This window comes from Trichosurus vulpecula, chromosome 6, assembly GCF_011100635.1.
Source record: "Trichosurus vulpecula isolate mTriVul1 chromosome 6, mTriVul1.pri, whole genome shotgun sequence".
Taxonomy (NCBI): Eukaryota; Metazoa; Chordata; class Mammalia; order Diprotodontia; family Phalangeridae; genus Trichosurus; species Trichosurus vulpecula.
This window is the reverse complement of record NC_050578.1, coordinates 27,125,179-27,145,207: the sequence shown is the minus strand read 5'-3', so window position 1 is coordinate 27,145,207 and position 20,029 is coordinate 27,125,179. Positions and strand designations below refer to the sequence as shown.

At 42.0% G+C, this 20,029-nt stretch overlaps 1 protein-coding gene across 1 annotated transcript in view; it reads left to right on the top strand.

Moving 5' to 3' along the window:
- Positions 1-14,138: 14,138 nt before the first annotated feature.
- DCTD (dCMP deaminase) overlaps positions 14,139-20,029 on the top strand; it is a 39,616-nt gene continuing 33,725 nt past the window's right edge. Inside the window, exons 1-3 of the mRNA XM_036762498.1 lie at positions 14,139-14,217; positions 16,240-16,354; positions 17,827-17,962. Of these exons, the coding sequence (XP_036618393.1) occupies positions 14,195-14,217; positions 16,240-16,354; positions 17,827-17,962 (274 nt within the window). The 5' untranslated portion in view covers positions 14,139-14,194. The remainder of the gene's footprint in view (positions 14,218-16,239; positions 16,355-17,826; positions 17,963-20,029) is intronic.

Below are 20,029 nucleotides of genomic sequence, written 5' to 3'. Positions count from 1 at the left end.
TTCCTTGCCTGGGTAACAGGGATGCGAGAGCCGAGCCTGTGCTCAGGCCAGTTCTAGTGGCACGTGTACTCTGCTCCCTTGTTAAAGGGCACACATGACCAGAGGCTCCTGGTCGGTCTAGTGGTCTTTTGATCCATTGGTAACTTGGACAGTGGTGTTGGGGCTGCAACAAAGAGGCCTGGCAAGTGATCCAGGAGCAACTGCCCACCGAGCAGGCTTAGAAGGAGAAACAGCTTCTGTTCTCTCTTTCAACTGTGCCTGGAATCTCTGAATTCTTTGTTGGATCTCTGTCATGGCAGTGGGGGTATCTGCTTGTCTTCAATCCTTCATCAAGTTCCTAGCTTCCTTTTCTGCTTTGTGTTTCTTTTTTTCTCCCTGAGCATGGGTGACCCAACAACAATCCTGAAACGGCTGTTCCTCAGCTTACCAAGTTTGATGTGAGCTCAAGAGGTTTGAAGTGATTGCAAAGTCTGGGGGCTTGTTGCCTATTAGGAGATGTTTACTTTAGGTCCATATTTCTTGGAGAAGATGACTACCTTGAGGAGGATGAGCCATGAATACCTGGCAGGCCAGAACGTACGGGGTTGCTACTTGGACAGTGTGGATTGAGGAGAAAATGAAATCCGTTTCACAATCTCATAAGTTTCCTTTGAACCTTTACCTGGGAGAGGATAGTGGAGAAAATGGGCTTCTATAAGTCCTTTGAGTGCATAATTTGTTTTTCGTGTCTGTTTATGGTTTCCTGTGAGTTTTTTATTATGAGTTACTGTTTCATGTTTTATGTATTTGTCAGTGGAGGCTTATGTGTCTTTTGGTTTTAAGCCTTCCTTTTGTGTTAGAGGAAATAAATGGCTGTCCTGTACTTGATGGCTACCACTTTGTACACTGTGTAGTCTTTCCAGATGGGGCTCTGTTAATCCCTTTTTGGGAGAATCTCAGACATAAGGCAAACCTGAAACTCATTTAAGGATGTTTTCCCGGACTATGCCCAAAGGGCAATCAAACTGTGCATACCCTTTGATCCAGCAATACCGCTGTATCCCGAAGAGATCATAAAAAAGGGAAAAGGACCAACATGTACAAAATATTTACAGCAGTTCTTCTTTTGGTGGCAAAGAATTGGAAATTGAGGGGATACCCACCAAATGGGAAATGGCTGAACAAGTTGTGGAATATGAATGTAATGGAATACTATTATTCTATGAGAAATGATGAGCAGGCAGATTTCAGGAAAACGTGGGAAGACTTAAATGCACTGATGCCGAGTAAAATGAGCAGAACCAGGAGAACACTGTACACAGTAGCAGTAACATTGTGAGATGATGAACTATGATTAACCTAGCTCTTCTCAGCAGTACAATGTTTCAAGACAATTCCAAAAGATTCACGAAGGAAAATGTTATCCACATTCAGAGAAAGAACTTCAGAGTATGAATGCAGATTAAAGCATACTATTATCACTTTTTTCACGTTTTTTCACTTTTGTTCTGTTTCTTCTTTTACAATATGACTAACGTGGAAATATGTTTTACATGATTGCACGTGTATAACCTATATGAGATTGCTTGTCGTCTTGGGGAAGGGGGAGGAAGGAGAAAAATCTGGAACTCAAAATCTTTCAAAAAAGTGCATGTCAAATGTCTTTACATGTAATTAGAAAAAAAATACTATTAATTTTTTTTAAAAAAAGGATCTTTTCCTGGAAAACTCGATGGGGACATATTAAGCCAAAGAATATGAAAAAAGGCATGAGCTCTGATTTTTAGAGCCAGACCCACCCCCAGGATGACCCCAGAGCCAGGGCTCCTTTGGGGGAGAGGGAGCTCCTGGATATCAATGACACCTATATTCATTTTCAACTTAATGGCAATTATAGTAGGTTACTGCCCTTAAACACACACTGCAACGAAAATGTTTGTTTTTTTTTATTCTTTATGTTACATACCAGAAATCAGCACCAGGAGCTCACCAGTTAGTTGATGGCCTGCAGCACACGTCAAGCAGGTTATGATAGCTGTTAGCACACAAATGCAATTTAACAGCTGCTTTCATTTATAGTGATTTCTTGGGCAGTCACCTTGCTAAATCAGTTAAAATACACTCCACAAAATGACTAGTGATTCTGTATGTCAATAAAGAGCACCCTATCTAGAACTTTAATACTTTGTTGATTATCCTTCAGTAGATTCCTCAATGACCCCATAGTAGAGTTTTTAATTTAATGAGATAGTTAATATTTCTATAAAACCAGCAATCTGATAAATTCACATTGGGTAGGCACTTTCATGGAACCAACATGAGTGACTGTTCCACATGAGGCATTATCTTTTCTTGTACGACATTGAAAGCTTACACGCTGCTTGACAAATCTGAATTTTAAAAAGGAAGAATGATTGGCACGCAGTAACTTACACGGAAATAGAAAATGGCACAAGAAAATTGCCCGTTTTTTTCTTTAGATTCACACTTTACACAAATTTTTTTTTCTTTTAGGTTTGATCCTACATGTGTAATTTCCATGAGAGTCAATCAGAGTCATGGATGAAAAAGGCTACAAGTTCAGATCTGTAGAGCAAAAATTTACAAAGCCAACTGGGCCATTTCTTGGCATGGAGAAGAATTCAGGGTGATGACAGTATGCTTCTGACAAAGCTTTCTTCTAATTTCCACATTTGAAACTCAGTCTTACAAGCAGTAATGTCTTAATGATCAAATCTTGATAGATTTGCTGAGGGGAAGAACAAAGAGGTAGATACAAAACAAGGCAGGGATTTTTAAAAGTGCCATTCCCTAATTCTACGACCAAAAGATGAACCAGCTTTTGTTTATACATACATAGGCTGGCCTTTCTTTATGCAGCAGACTCTCCTGAAAAGTTGGCAATAAAGTAAATATTGTATTCAAAATGACATGAGAAGCACTATAATGTAGTGAAAAGTATACTGGTTTTAGACCTGAACCCAGAAGACTTGAATTCAAAACCTGACTCAGCTACTTACTGCCTGTGTGACCTTCGACGTGTAATTTAACTCTTCTGAGCCCCAACTGCCTTATCTGCGAAATGAGGGGTTTGAAGTAGATGACTTGTAAGGGTCCTTCCACAGTCTTACGAATTTTCAGAAACCACAATCAACACCTCCCTTCAGACACTGATGGAGATAGCCCAAGATCTTAAATTTGAGAGCTCTGGGAATAGCAGCATCCTCTAGAACACCACCCTACTTTTACAGAGCCAGTATTGAAGGAAGCAACCCTTATGGACAGGGGGCCCACCTTCCTCACCACCACTAACATCAAACAAAGACTGACCAACTACTACTGATGGGTAGGTGAGTCCAAGAGCCCCAGAAATGGCAATGTCCCCACAGCTTCTTCCAGCCCAGATGTCGTCACCATCATCCCAAGGGAGCCACCTCTATGGGAGATGATAACCTAGCAAGCACTTCTGCAGGTGCGGGAGAAAGTCAAATCCCTTGACCATGTCGAATGGTACAACATTAGAAACAGATATGACTTTTAACAGTAAAAACTATGGCAGTGAGGTGGCACAGTGGATAGAGTGCTGGCCCTGGAGTAGGAGGACCTGAGTTCAAGTCCAGTCTTAGACACTACCTGAGGAACCCCTGGGTAAGCCACTTAACTATGATGAAGAAGAATCCCTAAGGACTTTCTCATCTGATTTGCAGCTGAAAACCTCTTACACTGGTTGTGTTCTAGAAACCATTAAAATATGAGTTCCTTGAGATAAGGGACTGTCTCCACTTTTCTATTTGTATTTCTATTTGCATTAGAACAGTGCTTTGAAGCACCTAGTAATGTTTTTCCATTCATTCATTCATTCAAGTTGTGCATTCACTCATTCAGATTGTCACAGAAGACTTTGAGGTGAGATAGATGCTCCAGGTATCAGTATCCCCATTTTATCATTGAGGAAGCTCAGCTGGTGAAGCAGAGAAGGGTTCTAACCCAGGTTTCTTCTGACTCCAACGTCATTCAGACCCCTTTCCAGTTTCCACGAAAATGGTTTGCCAGACATCTTGGCCAACATAACTAGGCTCTCCTTTGCACTTAAAAAGTAAATGTTCCATTGATCCAAACATTCTGGAGAGCAATTTGAAACTATGCCCAAAGGGCTATAAAACTGTGCATACCCTTTGACTCAGCAATACCACTTCTAGGTCTGTATCCCAAAGAGATAATAAAAACAGGAAAATGATCCACATGTACTAAAATACTCATAGCAGTTCTTTTTGTGGTGGCAAAGAATTGGAAACTGAAGGGATGTCCATCCATTTGGGGAATGGTTGAACAAGTTGTGGTAGATGAATGTAATGGAATACTATTGTGCTATAGGAAAGGATGAGCAGGCAGACTTCAGAAAAACCGGAAAGACATATGAATTGATGCTAAGTGAAATGAGCAGAACCAGGAGAACATTGTACGCAGTAACAGCCATACTGTGCAATGACTGACTTTGATAGACTTAACTCTTCTCAGCAATGCAAGAATCCAAGACAACTCCAAAAGACTCATCATGATGGAAACTGCTGGCCACATCCAGAGAAAGAATTCTGGAGTCTGAATGCAGATGGAAGCATACTCTTTACTCTTCTTTCTTTTGTTTCTTCTTTCTCACGGTTCTTCCCATTGGTTCTAATTCTTCTTTACATCATGACAAATGTGAAAATATGTTTAATATGAATGTATATGTAGAGCCTATGTCAGATTGCATTCTGTCTTACGGAGAGGGGAAGAGAGGGGAAGAAAATTTAAAACTCAAAATCTTATGGAATTCTGAATATTGAAAATGAAAAATAGATTACAAAAAAAGTAAATGTTCCAGCCCGCAAGGATGACAGCCACTATAAAATAATGAAATGTCTAGTTTTTTTTTGAGAAATGTGTCAAGTGTTTCTTGTCATTGTCTATTCACCATACACTGATTCTCCAGTTTGGTTTTGGACTTACTGTCATGACCCCCTTTCCCGCCGTTTGTCCCGTGCTCTTGATTCTTTGAGGACTCTAGCTTGACCTGTCCTGTCTATTCCTTATTTAAGCCATGCCCTCTTTCCCTAGAAAGCTTTTTCTCCCCTCATGATTTCAATCACCAGCCCCATATGCTTAGGGAACTGCCTAGACCCTGTATTAGGTGGTGTAGAATAAAGGATGTGCTGGAGCTCAAACCAACTGTTAAATTTCCAATGTGGGCACGTACATCCCAGAAATCTGTGCAAAAGCTGTAGCCTGGATTTATCATTTTGTTGATTGTCCAGACCAGAGGTATCGAACACAGAATGCTGCCTGTAACCCTAGACAGTACATACTCAACTAGATTAAAATGTAACTGGAAAATGTTTAACAAAACAAATACAATAAAATATAGATAATGTTAATATGTGGTTTTCTAAGTCAGCCCACAGGGAGTTTGACACTACTGGTCCATACTTGACAAAGTGATGGAGAAAATACATATTAAGCTTAAAAGTGTGCCAAGCTTACATTTCTTTCTTTTAAAAATTATTTATTTTATTTTTAATTTATGGAATAAAACAAGCATTTCTATAACAGTATAACAAAAAAAGATGATTACACATGAAACTGCAAATCCATTATGTACAACTTGCTATTTCTTTTAAATTATAATAAAGTTATCATGTACACTTCTCTTTTTTTTCTTCCCTCCCTGTCACTTATTTTTCAGAGAGCCAGTTGTTAAACATTTACCAGTACATTCCTATTAGACTCCTTACTAGCTGTGTGACAATGGGACAAATCACTTAATCTCTGCAGGCTCAGTTTCTTCATATATAAAATAGGGATAAAGAACATCTACCTCATAATATTGTTGTGAGGATCAAATGAGATAATGTAATATAATATTATTACAACATATAGTATTATATTAATTACTGTATTAAGTAATATATACTATATGTATATATTACCATATTACATATAATATAATAATATAATGAATTTTTCAAACACTAAAGTCCTTGATAAATCCTGGTTATTATTAGCTATTATAACAGAGGCTGCTAGGTGGCACAGTGGGATAGAATGTTGAAATTGGAGTCAAGAAGATCTGAGTTTCAATCTTGTCTCACATTCAATAGCTATGTCACCCCTAAGGAAGTCATTTAATCCATCTCAGCCTTAGCTTCCTCTTCTGTAAAATGGGAGTGATGATGATGATGATGATGATGATGTGAAGACAACCTGAAATAACATATGTAAAGTAATACTTTGTGAACCTTAAGGCACTGCATAAAGGCCAGATCTATTATCACTGTGCCCTTAGGTCAAGTTGCATAGTTATTAAAAAAAAAAAGAATGTTAACTCTTAATAATTTGCAACTGTTTGATATGTACTGACTAGGAACAAGGAATTTCTGTAGCTCTGTGGTTGCAATAGTAAATGGAGACAGTGAGATTCTATTAGCTTAAAACAAAACCTTGGACATACAACTCTGTCGAGGCCAAGCATAAATAGATGTGCTAATACGCACTTGGGCTAAGTGGCTCTGCTTAGACCAAGGTTGATTTGTGTTTCAAAGTAATAACTGGGACTTGGCAAGGGTAAAGAAAGCCCTTTGGACCTAGAATATGAATTCAAAACTTTTGAAAATAGAAGTTAAAAAATTGGCTGCTTCTGAACTAAAGAGAATTGGTAGGTGTAAAGGTAATTAAGGTGGGACTTTTTTTTTTTTTTTTTTTTACTGTTTTCTCTTTTGCAGCACTGAGGTAATCAAGTGCCTTTGATGAGTCTGGCCCTTGTTTCTTTGATTCAATCAAGAGCCTTTGACCTGCTTAAGAAACAAGAAAGCCTAGTTCACGTAGGTTTGAATCACATGGTTGTGACGCCTGAAGAAGAGTCACATGGTTTTGAGTCAAATGATTGTGATGCCCTTTGACCCTAGACAGGGTATATAAATTCAGAAGTTAGTGTTTTGTTTGGGAGAGTATCATGTGATTTGACCAGACAAGACTCTGGGTACCTGCTGGAGGCCGCTCCCCGCCCCACCCCCCACCTGCCCCGGCTTTTGAAAGCCCAGACGTTGGTGCCTCTCTCTCTCTGGTAACTATGTAGTTCTTTGGTCAGGCAGCTACAGGCCTGTCTGTTGACAACTGTGTGTGTTTGCTCTGTTTATATGGTCTCTTTTTGTAATTTCTGTTTGTATTTGCTCTGAAGTTGGGGATGCTGGCTGTTTCCCCTGAACTAAGTGAATGATATGTGTATGTTTTATTAAACTGAGATTGTTAACCCCTTAAAGTTGCTTTCCTTAGAAAGGCAGATCAAAGAACCTGTGCTAGCAGCTTTTCTGTAGCTCTTGCGTTGGTCTTTCACTTCCACAACAGCTGCCAGCAACGTTATTGTCACAGTAGGTCCCTGAATTAAGATGTCATTAAGGATGGTAGATTCATATTTTGTTTTTGCATAGACATGATGACTACTAATGAATCAACCTAAGAAGAAATATTCACTCAGCTCCAGCTAGGTGCATAGCACTAAAGAGGAAAAAGAAGATAGTATCCTTTCGCTCAGAAATTTACAGTCTGGTCATGGATATAGTTATTACTTCTATCAGCTGGTTTATACTATGCTAGTCAATAGAAAATTGTGAAAATCAAGTATTTTATTAAAAACAGCTTGTATTTGCAGAGTACTTCTTATCATAATGTGCTTTTAAAAAGTTAAATTGGCACCAAACATATATCATAGAATCAGAGGATGTTTTCCAATGGCACAGCCATCTATCTTCTCTCTGTAAGGATATGTCATTTTGCCCAACAAAAAATGTAAAATATTAATGGCAAAATTTCCTCATTTCCTTTTCTGACAATGACTGGTGGATCAAGGAAATGCTGTAGGCCTCGTACACTTGCTTTTCAACAAGGTATTTGACAGTCTCTCATGACATTCTTGTGGACAAATGAAAAAATATGAGCTGTTTGATATTATAGTTAGATTGGTTAAATTATTCCCTAGGGTCTGTGTTGGGAGGCTTCTATGTAGGGAGGCTTTTAGTGATGAGCTTCAGGGTTTTCTCCTCCACCTTATTTTGTTCAGTCCTTTATCAACAAGTAATAATCAGATGAAGTTAAGATGGAATGCTTGTTGTTGTTCACTTGTTTCAGTTGTGTCCAGCTCTTTGTGACCCCATTTGGGGTTTTCTTGGCAAAGATACTGGGGTGGTTTGACGTGTCCTCCTGCTCATTTTACCGATGAGGAGCTGAGGCAAACAGGTTAAGTGACTTGCCCAGGGTCGCACAGCTAGTAAGTGTCTGAAGCCATATCTGAACTTCCTGACTTCAAATCTGGCTCTCTATCCACGGTGCCACCAGAAGGAATGCTTAGCTCATTTGCAAATAAAACAAAGCCAGGAGGGACAGTTAATACATTGCACAGCGTTATCAGGATGCAGAAAGATGGAGCCAGGGTGGAATTAAGGGTCCAAGTGAAAAAGATACAATTTATTAGGAGTATTAAAATAAAATAAAACAGGATCACTCAGTATTGTTTAGTGATCAGATCTATCAGAAACAGTATTTATTAGTTACATTGAACCAAGCTCATTGGTAAATCATTTTACATTTAAGCAACCTCTAGCTACCACAAAACCCCTCAATCAATCAACAAGTATTTGTTGATTGCCTACCATGTGTCAGGCTCTGTCTTCCTTATACACATTCTACTGTAGCCAGGCCAGCCTCATCGGTGTTCCCTAACACAAGTGGCCTTGGCTCAAGGTATTTCCCCGAAAGGTTTCATTTATTGTCACATATAACCTTCTTGGCAGAGATAGAGGACTATGGGTATGGAACACTGCCTCTGACATCGGAGTTTTTCATTTGTATTGGTTTAGTTTTGATGGACTATTTCATTTTTCTCTCCTTTATTCTTTGTTATAGGGGATGGCTCTCTTGGAAAGGGAAGGGATACATTGGGAATTTTTTTTAAAAGTTTGCTCTTGGTGAGCAATGCGTGTGTTTGCAACAAGAGAATGGTAACACTATTTTCGGAGTGAAAGTTTGACTTTATTAAAAGTTAGGTGGTGCAGTGGATAGAATGCCAGATCTGGAATCAAGAATATTCACCTTTCTGAGTTCAAATCTAGCCTTCAACACTTACTAGCTGTGTGACCCTGGGCAAGTCACTTAACCCTGTTTGCCTCAGTTTCCTCATCTGTCAATTGAGCAGGAGAAGGAAATGGCAAACCACTCCAGAATCTTTGCCAAGAAAACCCCAAATAGGGTCACGAAGAGCTGGGCACAACTGAAAAATGACTGAACAACATATTTGTGTATATGGTGATCAAAGGGGAGAATAAGGAGGCCGGCTTGATCTTGCCCAGATACCTGGGCTATTAGCCCTTAGGTGTTTCTGGCTGGTCTCCTAGGGCCATTCCCTCACTCTAGGATGGACCTGCTTCGAACATACAGCTTAGCATGGAAACCAGCCCCACCCAGGTGTCCTGATACTATTACGGGTGTTCTGGGTGCCCCTTCCCTCTAAAAGTTAATTTAGTCTTAGCCCCCCTGGGTGCCTGTCCTCGTTGGCCCTCCCTTTCCACTATGCTCTCTAACACCTTCCCCTTCTGTGTGGCGATGCAGAGATGGATTTTTGAATCATGGGACCTGAATTTGAATCTCAGGACTGTCACCCATAATGTGATCTTGAATAAATAACTTCAGTTTTCTAGGGTCTTGGGTTCCTCATTTCTAAAATAAAATCCTTTCCAGTTCTAAATCTACCATCTTAGATATCTTCCTCTCCTATTCTTTCCATCTTCTGGAGATCAATGACACCTTTTTTTTTTTTTTCCCTGAAGATACCATATACTTTGAGGCAGCATGCTGTAGTATGGAGTCAGAAAGGGCCTATTCACAGGAGAACATTGCACACAGTAACATTGTGCAATGCCCAACTTTGATAGACTTAGCACTTCTCAGCAACGCGATGATCCAAGACAAGTGCAAAAGACTTGAGATGAAAAATGCTATCCACATTGAGAGAAAGAACTGTGGAGTCTGAATGCAGATCAAAGCTTACTATTTCCTCTCTTTTTTTTCTTTCTTATGGTTTTTCCTTTTTCTTCTCATTCTTTTACAACGTGACCAATGTGGAAATATGTTTAATATTCTTGCACATGTATAGCCTGTTACCAGATTGCATGCTGCCTTAGGGAGAGGAGGGAACCCAAAATCTTATAAAAATGAATGTAGAAAACTAAAAATAAATTAATTAGTTAAAAAAAAAGAAAAGGTGGGTTCAAATCCCACCTCAGAGACTTGTGATCCTGGGAAAATTACTTAACCTCAAAATACTGGATTTCCTCATCTGTAAGGTGAAAGATTTAAACTGGAAGGCCTTTGACATCTCTTCCAGCTCTAGATTTATGATCGATTGATACCCTCTCCAAGGTCAGCTGCTTCTTCTGTCACCCAAGGCACTTTCCTTGGTTACTGTAACAACAATGCTGCTTGCCGCTACTGTGGCTGTGTAAAACCAACAACACCAGCACATAGGAAAGCTGCTAGCACTGGTTCTTCGATCTGCTTTTCTAAGGAAAGCAACTTTAAGGTGTTAACAACCTCACTTTAATCAAACATACATGTATCACTCACTTAGTTCTGGGGGAAAAGCCAGGACCCTGAGCTTCAGAGCAAATACAAACTGAAATTACAAAAAGAGACAATATAAACAGAGCAAACACAGAATTATCAACAGACAGGCCCCTAGCTGTCTGACCAAAGGATTACCTAGTTACCAGAAAGAGAGGCACCAACATCTGGGTTTTCAAAGCCAGGGGGCTCCTTAATGGCTACCCAGAGTCTTGTCTGGTCAAATCACATGACACTCTTCCAGTGAGTGAGAGCCCCAAACGAAACGCTAACCTCTGAGTTTATATAGCCTGTTCAGGGTCAAAGGGCATCACAACTATGTGACTCAAACCTATGTGAACTAGGCTTTTTTGTTTCTTAAGCAGGTCAAAGACTCTTGATTCAATCAAAAAACAAAGGCCAGACTCATCAAAGGCACTTGATTACCTCAGTGTTCCTAAAGAGAAAACAGTAAAAAAGTCCCACCTTAATTACCATAACAGTTACCAGTATCACTTTTAGACTCTCCTTTCACTATCATTCAACAACCAAGTCTGGTCATTGAACTGAACCCCATCCTATCCAGACCCTTCTTGTCTTCATCTAGAAACCTTCCAGTCTCTTTACATTCCCCCAAACAGGATCAACACTTATCTGATAGCCTTTATCTTTATCCCAAAACCAGTCCTTTCTGAACATCCTGACCTCTTCTTAACCTTCTCAAGTCCTGTGACATGTGTCTAACCCATCTCTGCCACACACCAGAGTGGTCATTTCTTAGATCAGCGTTCTCAAACTGGAGTCCATTTTATCGTTGCATTTCGTATCATTGATATTTCTTTGAAATCCTATGAATTTTATGCACTTAAAAAAATTATTCTGAAAAGGAGTCCTTATATAAGCTTCACCAGATGGCCAAAGGAGTTGACCACACACAAAAACATTAAGAAATCCTGCCTTGGATGAACTCCACCCCAATTCAATTTAAACTGCCCCAGGCTTCTGAGTTCCTAGTTACAATTCTGGGAATTAGTGATGTTATCAAGGTATCTGGTTTGGTTGGCAGAAAAGCAATGAAGATAAGACTTCAATGGAAGTTTGGAAGTTTGGAGAATGAATGAGGAGGCTAAGAATTCAACATTTTTCACAATACATGTTGTTTGCAATGGCATGTAAAAGTAGACATTGTGTAAGGGAGCTCGTAGTTGGCTTGGAAAATAATGAAATTTGCCTATGCAATTTTTCATTTGAGCCCAAGTTTTATCAAGGTCAGGAGTGGGGAACCCATGGCCTTCAAGGTCCTTGAGTGCAGCCTTTTGACCAAGTCCAAGTTTTACAGAACAAATCCTTTTATTAAGGGTATTTGTTCTGTGAAGTTTGGATTCAGTCAAAGGGCCACACTTGAGGACCTAGAGGCCCACATGTGGCCTTGAGGCACCCCTGGTCAAAGGAATAAAGAATAAAATCTATATTTAAACAAGCCCTTTTCCTTTTGCTTTCCCAGCATCTATCAAAAGCAGTATATAATTTAATTACTGAATCCATAGGCTGGACCATGGAGAGAAAGAATGATGTGTCTGCTGCTGTGAGAAATGAGATAGCAGCCAACTGCTCGTTCCCATCATTCCTCCTCCGTTGGACTAAATTAATATAGTTAACAAGCTTTTGTTTGGATTAGTAGCTCACATGTGTGATGCACAGATCAGGACTCATGATTATTACAGTATTTATTACTTATTGATTGCTGACAGTGCACTCACCTGGCACATGAGGGAAAGGAATTCTTTTGTCTTTTTATTGTGCCTATGCCAATGTTCAATTTAATTCGACTTGGCAGACATTTATTAAGCCCTTACTCTGTGCAAAGCTTGGTGCTAGGCACCGGGGGAATAATAAACCTTGCTAAGACACTCATCCATATGGAGCTTTTGGGGTAATAGGGGACGTGAACCCTCTATAGATTAATCCAATATCCAGATTTAGTGGGGCAATTATTAGATGAGTAGGTGTTTTGAGACCAGGGGTGTGGGTCACAAAGCTTCACAGGATAGTAGATTTAGAGCTAGATGGTCATCTAGTCCAATCTCATTTTACAGATTAGGAAACTGAGATCCAGAGAGTTAAATAGAATTAAGGTCATCCTGGCTTGGGAACCAACTTCTAAGTGTCCTACTTGGAGTTATTTCTTCCTTTTTTTTTTATTATTACATTATACAGTTATTTTCTTTTAATAATGTTCTGGTCATTGGGCAGTTTTCCTGATTATGTTCATTTCATTCTATATCAGTTGATGTTTCAAGTTTCTCTGAACCTATTTTTCTTTCTTCACTTCTTAGACTTATTTCTTGTTTTTTTTTTTTTTAAGTAAAATGCAACCCTTTTATTTTAGAGATGAAGAAAAGCTTGGAGAGGTTAATTAATTGACCAAGGTCACATGGCTAATAGGTGACAAATAGGGACCGTAACCAAATCTCCAAGAAGCAAATGTTATTTCCCTATGACATGCAAAGGACCATTCAGGACGCTAATAATATCAAGTATCAAACGCTAGCCCACATCTTTGGACTTCTGGGCCCATTTTTTGTAGTTATCCCCCAAGCCTGAAGCTGCATTACTATCTTTTTTATTTTTATTTTTTTTGGAGAGAGGGGGAAGGCAGGGCAACTGAAGTTAAGTGACTTGTCCAAGGTCCATAGTAAGTGTATCAAGTGTCTGAGGATGGATTTGAACTCAGGTCCTCCTGACTCCAGGGCCAGTGCTCTACTCACTGGACCACTATCTCTTAATTTGCACTCAGCAGCCATTGTGGTTTTCTTTTAGCCACGGGGGGAGGAGCAAAAACTGGCTTGGTATCACGCAAAATACAGTCTTTTAGAAAAAGATCACAACACGACGTTCCTCCATCAAATGAGCGGCACTCTAGAAATCCGGAATCTCACTTAAAAAGTCTCAACGCTGAAAAGAGCGGAGTTGGAAAGGAGGAAGGCCAGAGACCGAGCCGCAGGGGGCGCAATGGCTCGGAAGGCGCGTGTTCTGCCTAGCGCGCGCAGAACCCCGGGCTCGTGGGAGCCGGAGGGCGCCCCTGCAAACGAACAGGGCGCGAAAGCGCCACCCAGGAGGCTGGCACTTCAGCCGAGGGGGCCACACAAGCTCGCGCTCCGTCTCCACCCACAACTTTGGGCCCCCCTCCCTTTTTATTTTGCTCGGAGGTGGAACAAAGCGCTCCCCCCCCCCACTCCCCGCCCCCTTTGCATAAAGCCCAAAGCTTAGGGCAAGGTTAGAGACGAGCAGAGACATTGGAGACACTGGAGAGACGATGGCGCAAGTTTGCGAGCCCAGGTGGCTGCTCGGCGCGGGAAGATGGAGGCGGGCAGAGGGCGGAGGGAGCACATGTGGAGGACCGCTCAGGAACGCAGCGGGCGGCGGGGCGTGCCCGGGCTCCCCTCCCTCCAGGGCGGCGGCGCGCGCAGGGACTGGGGCTTCGTGCGCGCAGGCCCCGCCCCCGGCCCCGCCCCCGGCCCCTCCTCTTCCCGCTCTTGTTGGCAGCGCGTGGAGGCGGGAAGGCGGCTGCTGCTGCTGCTACGGCGAGATGAGCGGGGACCAGCTCGGAGGGTACGCTCCGCTCTCCTCCTTCTCCTTCCTCTCTCTCCTCCTCCCTCCTCCTCCTCTTTCCTCCTCTTCTCCGTTTCTCCTCCTCTCTTTCTTCCCGCACTTCCTTCTCTTTCCTCCTCTTCTTCCCCTCTCCTCCTTCCTCATACTCCTCCCCCCTCCTTCGCTCCCCCGCCCCGCGCCCCCACGCACCTGGCCCCCGCACTTGGGCTGGCGCAGCTGGGAGCGGCCCCGCGCTGGGTGCGGGCCCTCCTGGGGCGTCATTGCCATAGTCAAGTTCACTTCCAAGCGCCCTGCGGAGGAGGGTGCCGGACTCTGGGGGCCTCAGGAGTGTTCTACACTGGAGTGTGCGGACCCGCCCGGTGGAACACGCTGGAAATGAGGAGGAAGGGGGTGTGGACCTGGAAGGCACCCTAGAATGGCCGGATTAATTAAAACCCAGCTTTGAGGTCCGCTGCCTCAGACTCCCATAGTAATAAAAATAATAGCAATCATTACCGTGTCAACAGCAGTGATCATAGGAGCCTGACAGCCAGCTTCATAATAATCGCTCGCATGCATTTGGCGGCGTCAGAATTCGCAAAGTGCTTTTCCTGTGTGATCCCCTTGGATCCTCCGAACAAAACCCGTAAGGAGTTGCGGGCATTCCCGTTTTACAGATGAGGAAACCGAGGGTCAGGGACTTGCCCGGGGCCACAAGACTGCTGAAAGGCCAAGGCAGGATTTGAACACAGATCCTTATTCTAAAGCCCAGCACACTATCTATTATTCCACCGTCATATCGAGAGATAGAGAAACAATGTATAACATTGGTAGATTGCCTGCTAAAGGATAAAAAGAAGAAAGATTGGCCCTTTGGGAATCCCTGATCTGAATTTCTGCCCCAGTTCAAGTTAATTTTCAGTATTACTAACTAGCCTAGATGAAGGTTTCTGGGGAGAGGATTGATGGTGGATGGCACCCCTCTTTTAGTGCATGGAAAATCAGTCCAAAAAACAAGCAATTATTAAGTGCCTGCTGTGTGCCGTGTACTATGCTAAGTGCTGGGGTACAGAGACAGACAAAATAACTCCCAGTTTCTGTTCTGTTGGAAAATGGGCCTCGGCCTCTGCAGGAGGAGTCTCTGTTTCCCCTGCTGATATTTTTAAGCGCCCTTGCTTGGCTGGGCACTGTTTGCAAAGCGCTTTACATAACCTCATTTCAGCCCCAGAACGGTCCTGCCAAGTAGCTGCCGCAGCAGTCATTCCCTCTATACAGCCGAGGAAAACTGAGACTCAGAGCTTCAGCCACTTGCCTGGGATCACCCTGGGGAATAAATGTGAGAGGTGGGATTGGCCCTCAAGCAAAGCTTTAGGAAGTCCCTCCCCCTCCTAGACGGAATCTCTGTGGTTTCTGCATGACTTCTCTGCCCAGCCGGAGACCGGAGCACAGATGGTTCTGTTGAGGCCTTGCCTCTTTTCCTAGATGACCTTCCATGAGCTGACGTTCTTGGTCCCTTTTCATGAGCTTTAGCTCATTTATAGTTCATACTAGTATCAGTCAACAAACATTTATCAAATCCTCACTGGGGTGCCAGGCTCTGTGCTATAAAGGAAGCTCTTAATTTTGTTATTAATAATATAATAATCACTTCATTTCCTGTAGCAATATATATTCTTCAAAGTGCCTTAGATCATATAAGTCTTGCAAAAGTGGTATAATAATATTATTATTAATTTTTTTTTTGCAGGGGGAAGGCAGGGCAATTGGGGTTAAGTGACTTGCCCAGGATCACACAGCTACTAAGTGTCTGAGGCCAGATTTGAACTCAGGAAGAGGAATATTCCTGACTGCAAGCCTGGCTGTACCCTCTATGGCACCACCTAACCGGGGCTGTCGATCAAAACAACTTGTTTGCTTTTCTCAGATGCTGGGCTTTTAAATTTCTTTTTCTTCCCCCTCCCCTTCTCCTCTCCCTCCTCCTCCTCTTCTTCCTTCTCTTCCTCCTCCTCCTCCATTACTGTATTGCTTTTGTTGTCCCTGCAGCTCGAGCCACAGTGAAACAACGTGTAAAAAACGGGATGACTATTTGGAATGGCCCGAGTACTTCATGGCCGTGGCCTTTTTATCTGCCCAGAGGAGCAAGGATCCAAATTCCCAGGTAAGACTGTTTCGCAGAGTGTAATTCACTCCCACTCACAGAGATGCACATAAATGCATTAATGGCCAAAAAGGGAAAACTTAGGAGACTAACCATTAGTTTTAAGATTTAGGATAAATCTGCCGTCTCCGTGTTCACAGTTTTATTTCTTCTCTTACAGTTGGCTGCCCGAGTACATTGTTAGGTTCTTCAGTTAACTGCCTCATTGCAGCAGGAATTTGTGGAAAGACTGTGGTGGGTTGTTGGGGCAGGATTGAGGAATGGATAATCAATCAATCAAGAAGCATTTATTAAGCACCTGCTATGTGTGAGGCCCTGTGCTAGGGACTGGGGGTTATAGATAAAGATACAGACAATAATAAAAAATCTCATTCTAATAAGGTAGGGCACCGTGTGATGTCTTCCACTTCAGTGGCATTGGAGTTAATTGTATTTCTGGTTTCATTAAATTTTTCTTCTTATAATAGTAATGATAAATCAAGTGATCTCTCTTGTGGACTATCACAGTACTTTCTGTTTCTTATGCAGTTTCTTAGCAAGGCCCAAGGCGGGACTGGGATCCAGGTTTTTTTGACTCTGAGGCCAGGTCTATACTACGATGCCTTTCAGCATCATTAACTGTCTTACTATTGTACTGAATCGTAAACTCCTTGAGGGTAGAAAGCATGCTTTACTCCTCTCTGAATTCCTTCAGTGTCTAGCACCATGGCTTATCTTTGTCACGGCGGATAGAACGCTATGTCTGGAGTCAGGAAGACTGTTCCAATCCAGCCTCATGCACTTACTAGCTATGTGACCTTGGCAAGTCATTTAACCCTGCCTCAGTTTCCTCCTCTGTAAAATGGGGGTGGTAATTGCACCTACCTCCTGGGGTTGTTGCAAGGATCAAATGAGATAACTGTAAAGTACTTAGTACCGTGCCTGGCATATTTACTATATAAATAACTTACATAATATATAGCTATTATATATTATATAGTATATCTATATAAATATACACTTATTATATAATCCAATATATATTTATACATATAATATGTCAGTAAATATATATTTATATATATAATCAAATATACATTTATATATTATATACATTTATGTAAATAACTTGTTAGTATTTTTAAAATTTTTGTGAGTTACTGTTGTTACTTCAGCGCTAATATTTTTCAAGAGCCCTTGTCAGGCTAGGTTTGTTTCTCACAGCACCTTTATGAAGTAGTAACAATAACCCTAATAGCAAACATTAGTATCGCACTTGGACATTTGCAAACTGCATCATGAACTACTCTTTGAGGTCCCTACCATAGATATCCCCACTTCATGAATGAGGAAACCAAGGCTTAAAGAGCTTAAGGGATTGCCTCAGGTGACACAGAGGTAGGATTTGAACATAGATCTTCCTGACTCTAAGTCTGGTTCTCAAATTGAACTGAAACCATTTGGGTTGTGGTTTTTTTTTTCCCCTTGCTTAGGTTGGGGCTTGCATCGTCAATGCAGAAAACAAAATTGTTGGAATTGGGTACAACGGGATGCCCAACGGGTGCAGTGATGACTTGCTTCCTTGGAGCAGGGCGGCCGAGAGTAAACTGGACACCAAATACCCTTACGGTATGGAACATGACCCGATCTCTGTGACAAGTGCATTTCACCTCAGATCTGTTGTTAAATAGGAGAGCTGCTCAGGAATCTCTCTCTCCCTTTTTAGCTATCCATGGCTAGGGAGGGAAAATCCTATTAAAATGCTTGAATCTGTTGATCCCATTACCCTTCCAGTGCCACAGAGGTCCAGCAGATGGAGGGACAGGAGGGCACCTGTATCCAGGGCTCCGCTGTCCGCAACACTCGGTAAATTTCATTGACTGACTGACTGACTAATGCTGTGCACACAGAGCCAGGGACACTAATAGAGTTTGCCTGCAGAGAACCCTAGCCACACAGATGCTCAGAAATGATGGAGGAAAGTTCTCTCTGACTCCTTCGTTTACTTCAGTACCACTGGAAATGCTGAGAAAAGGGGCAAGGCAGCCTCCTGGCCAGGGCACTGCTGTTGGATGGGGAGCCTTAAAAGCCAGCCGCGGAGGAAAAATAACAGACAGGGGCCGGGGAGGATGTGGAGCAGGAGAATTGCTATTATGTGTCGTGTGCTGGTATCTTGTGCTGCTCCATAATGGTATACCGCACTGTCACTATCTGGGGGGACTCTTCTGCCTCCTGGCCTCTCTGGGATTGAACTGGTCACCTTCCACCACAGGGAAAGCTGGGTAGGATGTGGGTGAGCAATATGAAATCAGTAAGGAGCTATCACATTGTAGAAGGCCTTGAATGCCAGGTTAGAGTTTGGACCTTTTTTTAGTGGGTAACAGAGAGCCATTGAAGGCTCATACAAGTTTATAGGATTATGGGGCCTTAGAGTCCATTGAACTCTTATTTTATAAATGAGGAACCCCTCTTTTGTAGAGTCCCTTCCACCCCTTTCACAAATGAGGAACCTGCTGTGCAGAAAAGTGAAGTGACTTGCCTGAGGTCACTCAGGTGTTAGTGGTTCACCTGGAATTTGAGGTGGCACAGTGGATAGAGCACCAGACCAGGAAGACCTTAGTTCAGATCTGGCCTCAAACATTTACTAGCTGTGTGACTCTGAGCAAGTCATTTAACTCTCTTTGCCTCAGTTTCCTCCTCTGTCAGAGGAGCTGGAGAAGCAAATGGCAAACCACTCCAGTATCTTTGCCAAGAAAACCCCAAATGGGGTCACAAAGAGTTGGACATGACTGAACAACAAAAACAACAGCTGATTCCAAACCCACCATGTTTTGCATTGTAGCCATCTCCTCCTTCACTTCCTTCTAGTCATTGCTCCTAATTCCATCCTCCGAGGCCAAGAACAAGTGTAATCCTTATTGTACTTGACAGACTGCCAAGATGAATGAAATTAGTTATCCTGTCCCTACAGTCTTCTCTTCTTCAATTTAAACATCTCTGCCTCTTCCAGCCATCCTTCTGATGGCTGACTTTGAGTCTCCTTGCCCTCAGCAATCACCCTCCCTTTGATGTTTTCCAGCTTGCCAATGTGACTCGCAGAGTACTCCAGTCATGGTCTAACTAGGGCAGGGCACAGTGGGTCTATTGGTCAGCTATTGAGGATTTATTAAGTACCTACTACGTGCGGGCAATATGTTTGGGAATACAAGTACTGAAGACTGAACACAAAGACTGAAGCAATCCATAGGCTTGAGGAACTTAACATTCTAGTGGGAGAGAAAACAAGTATGTGTCTAAGTATATTCAACATAAACATAAAGTGAATAGAAAAGGTAAAATAAGAAAGGAAACAGTAAGACAATAGAAAATAAAATATATAGAAAGTAGTTAAATACAAGGGAGTTTTGGAGAGAGGCTACTAGTAGTATGTGTGGAATGGCATTAGGGAGAAGATACTTGAACTGCATCTTTTTTAAATTTAATTTTTTTTAACGTTCTTTTTTTGTTTTTGAATTTTGCGTTCCAAATTCTCTTCTTCCCTCCAGTTCCTCCCCGACCCATTGAGAAGGCAAGGAATGTAATGTCATTTATATGTGTGATGACATGCAAAACATATCTTAAAGGAAGTGCAGCTGGGTGGCACAAATGAGCTGGAGCAGCAAATGGCAAACCACTCCGGTATCTTTGCCAAGAAAA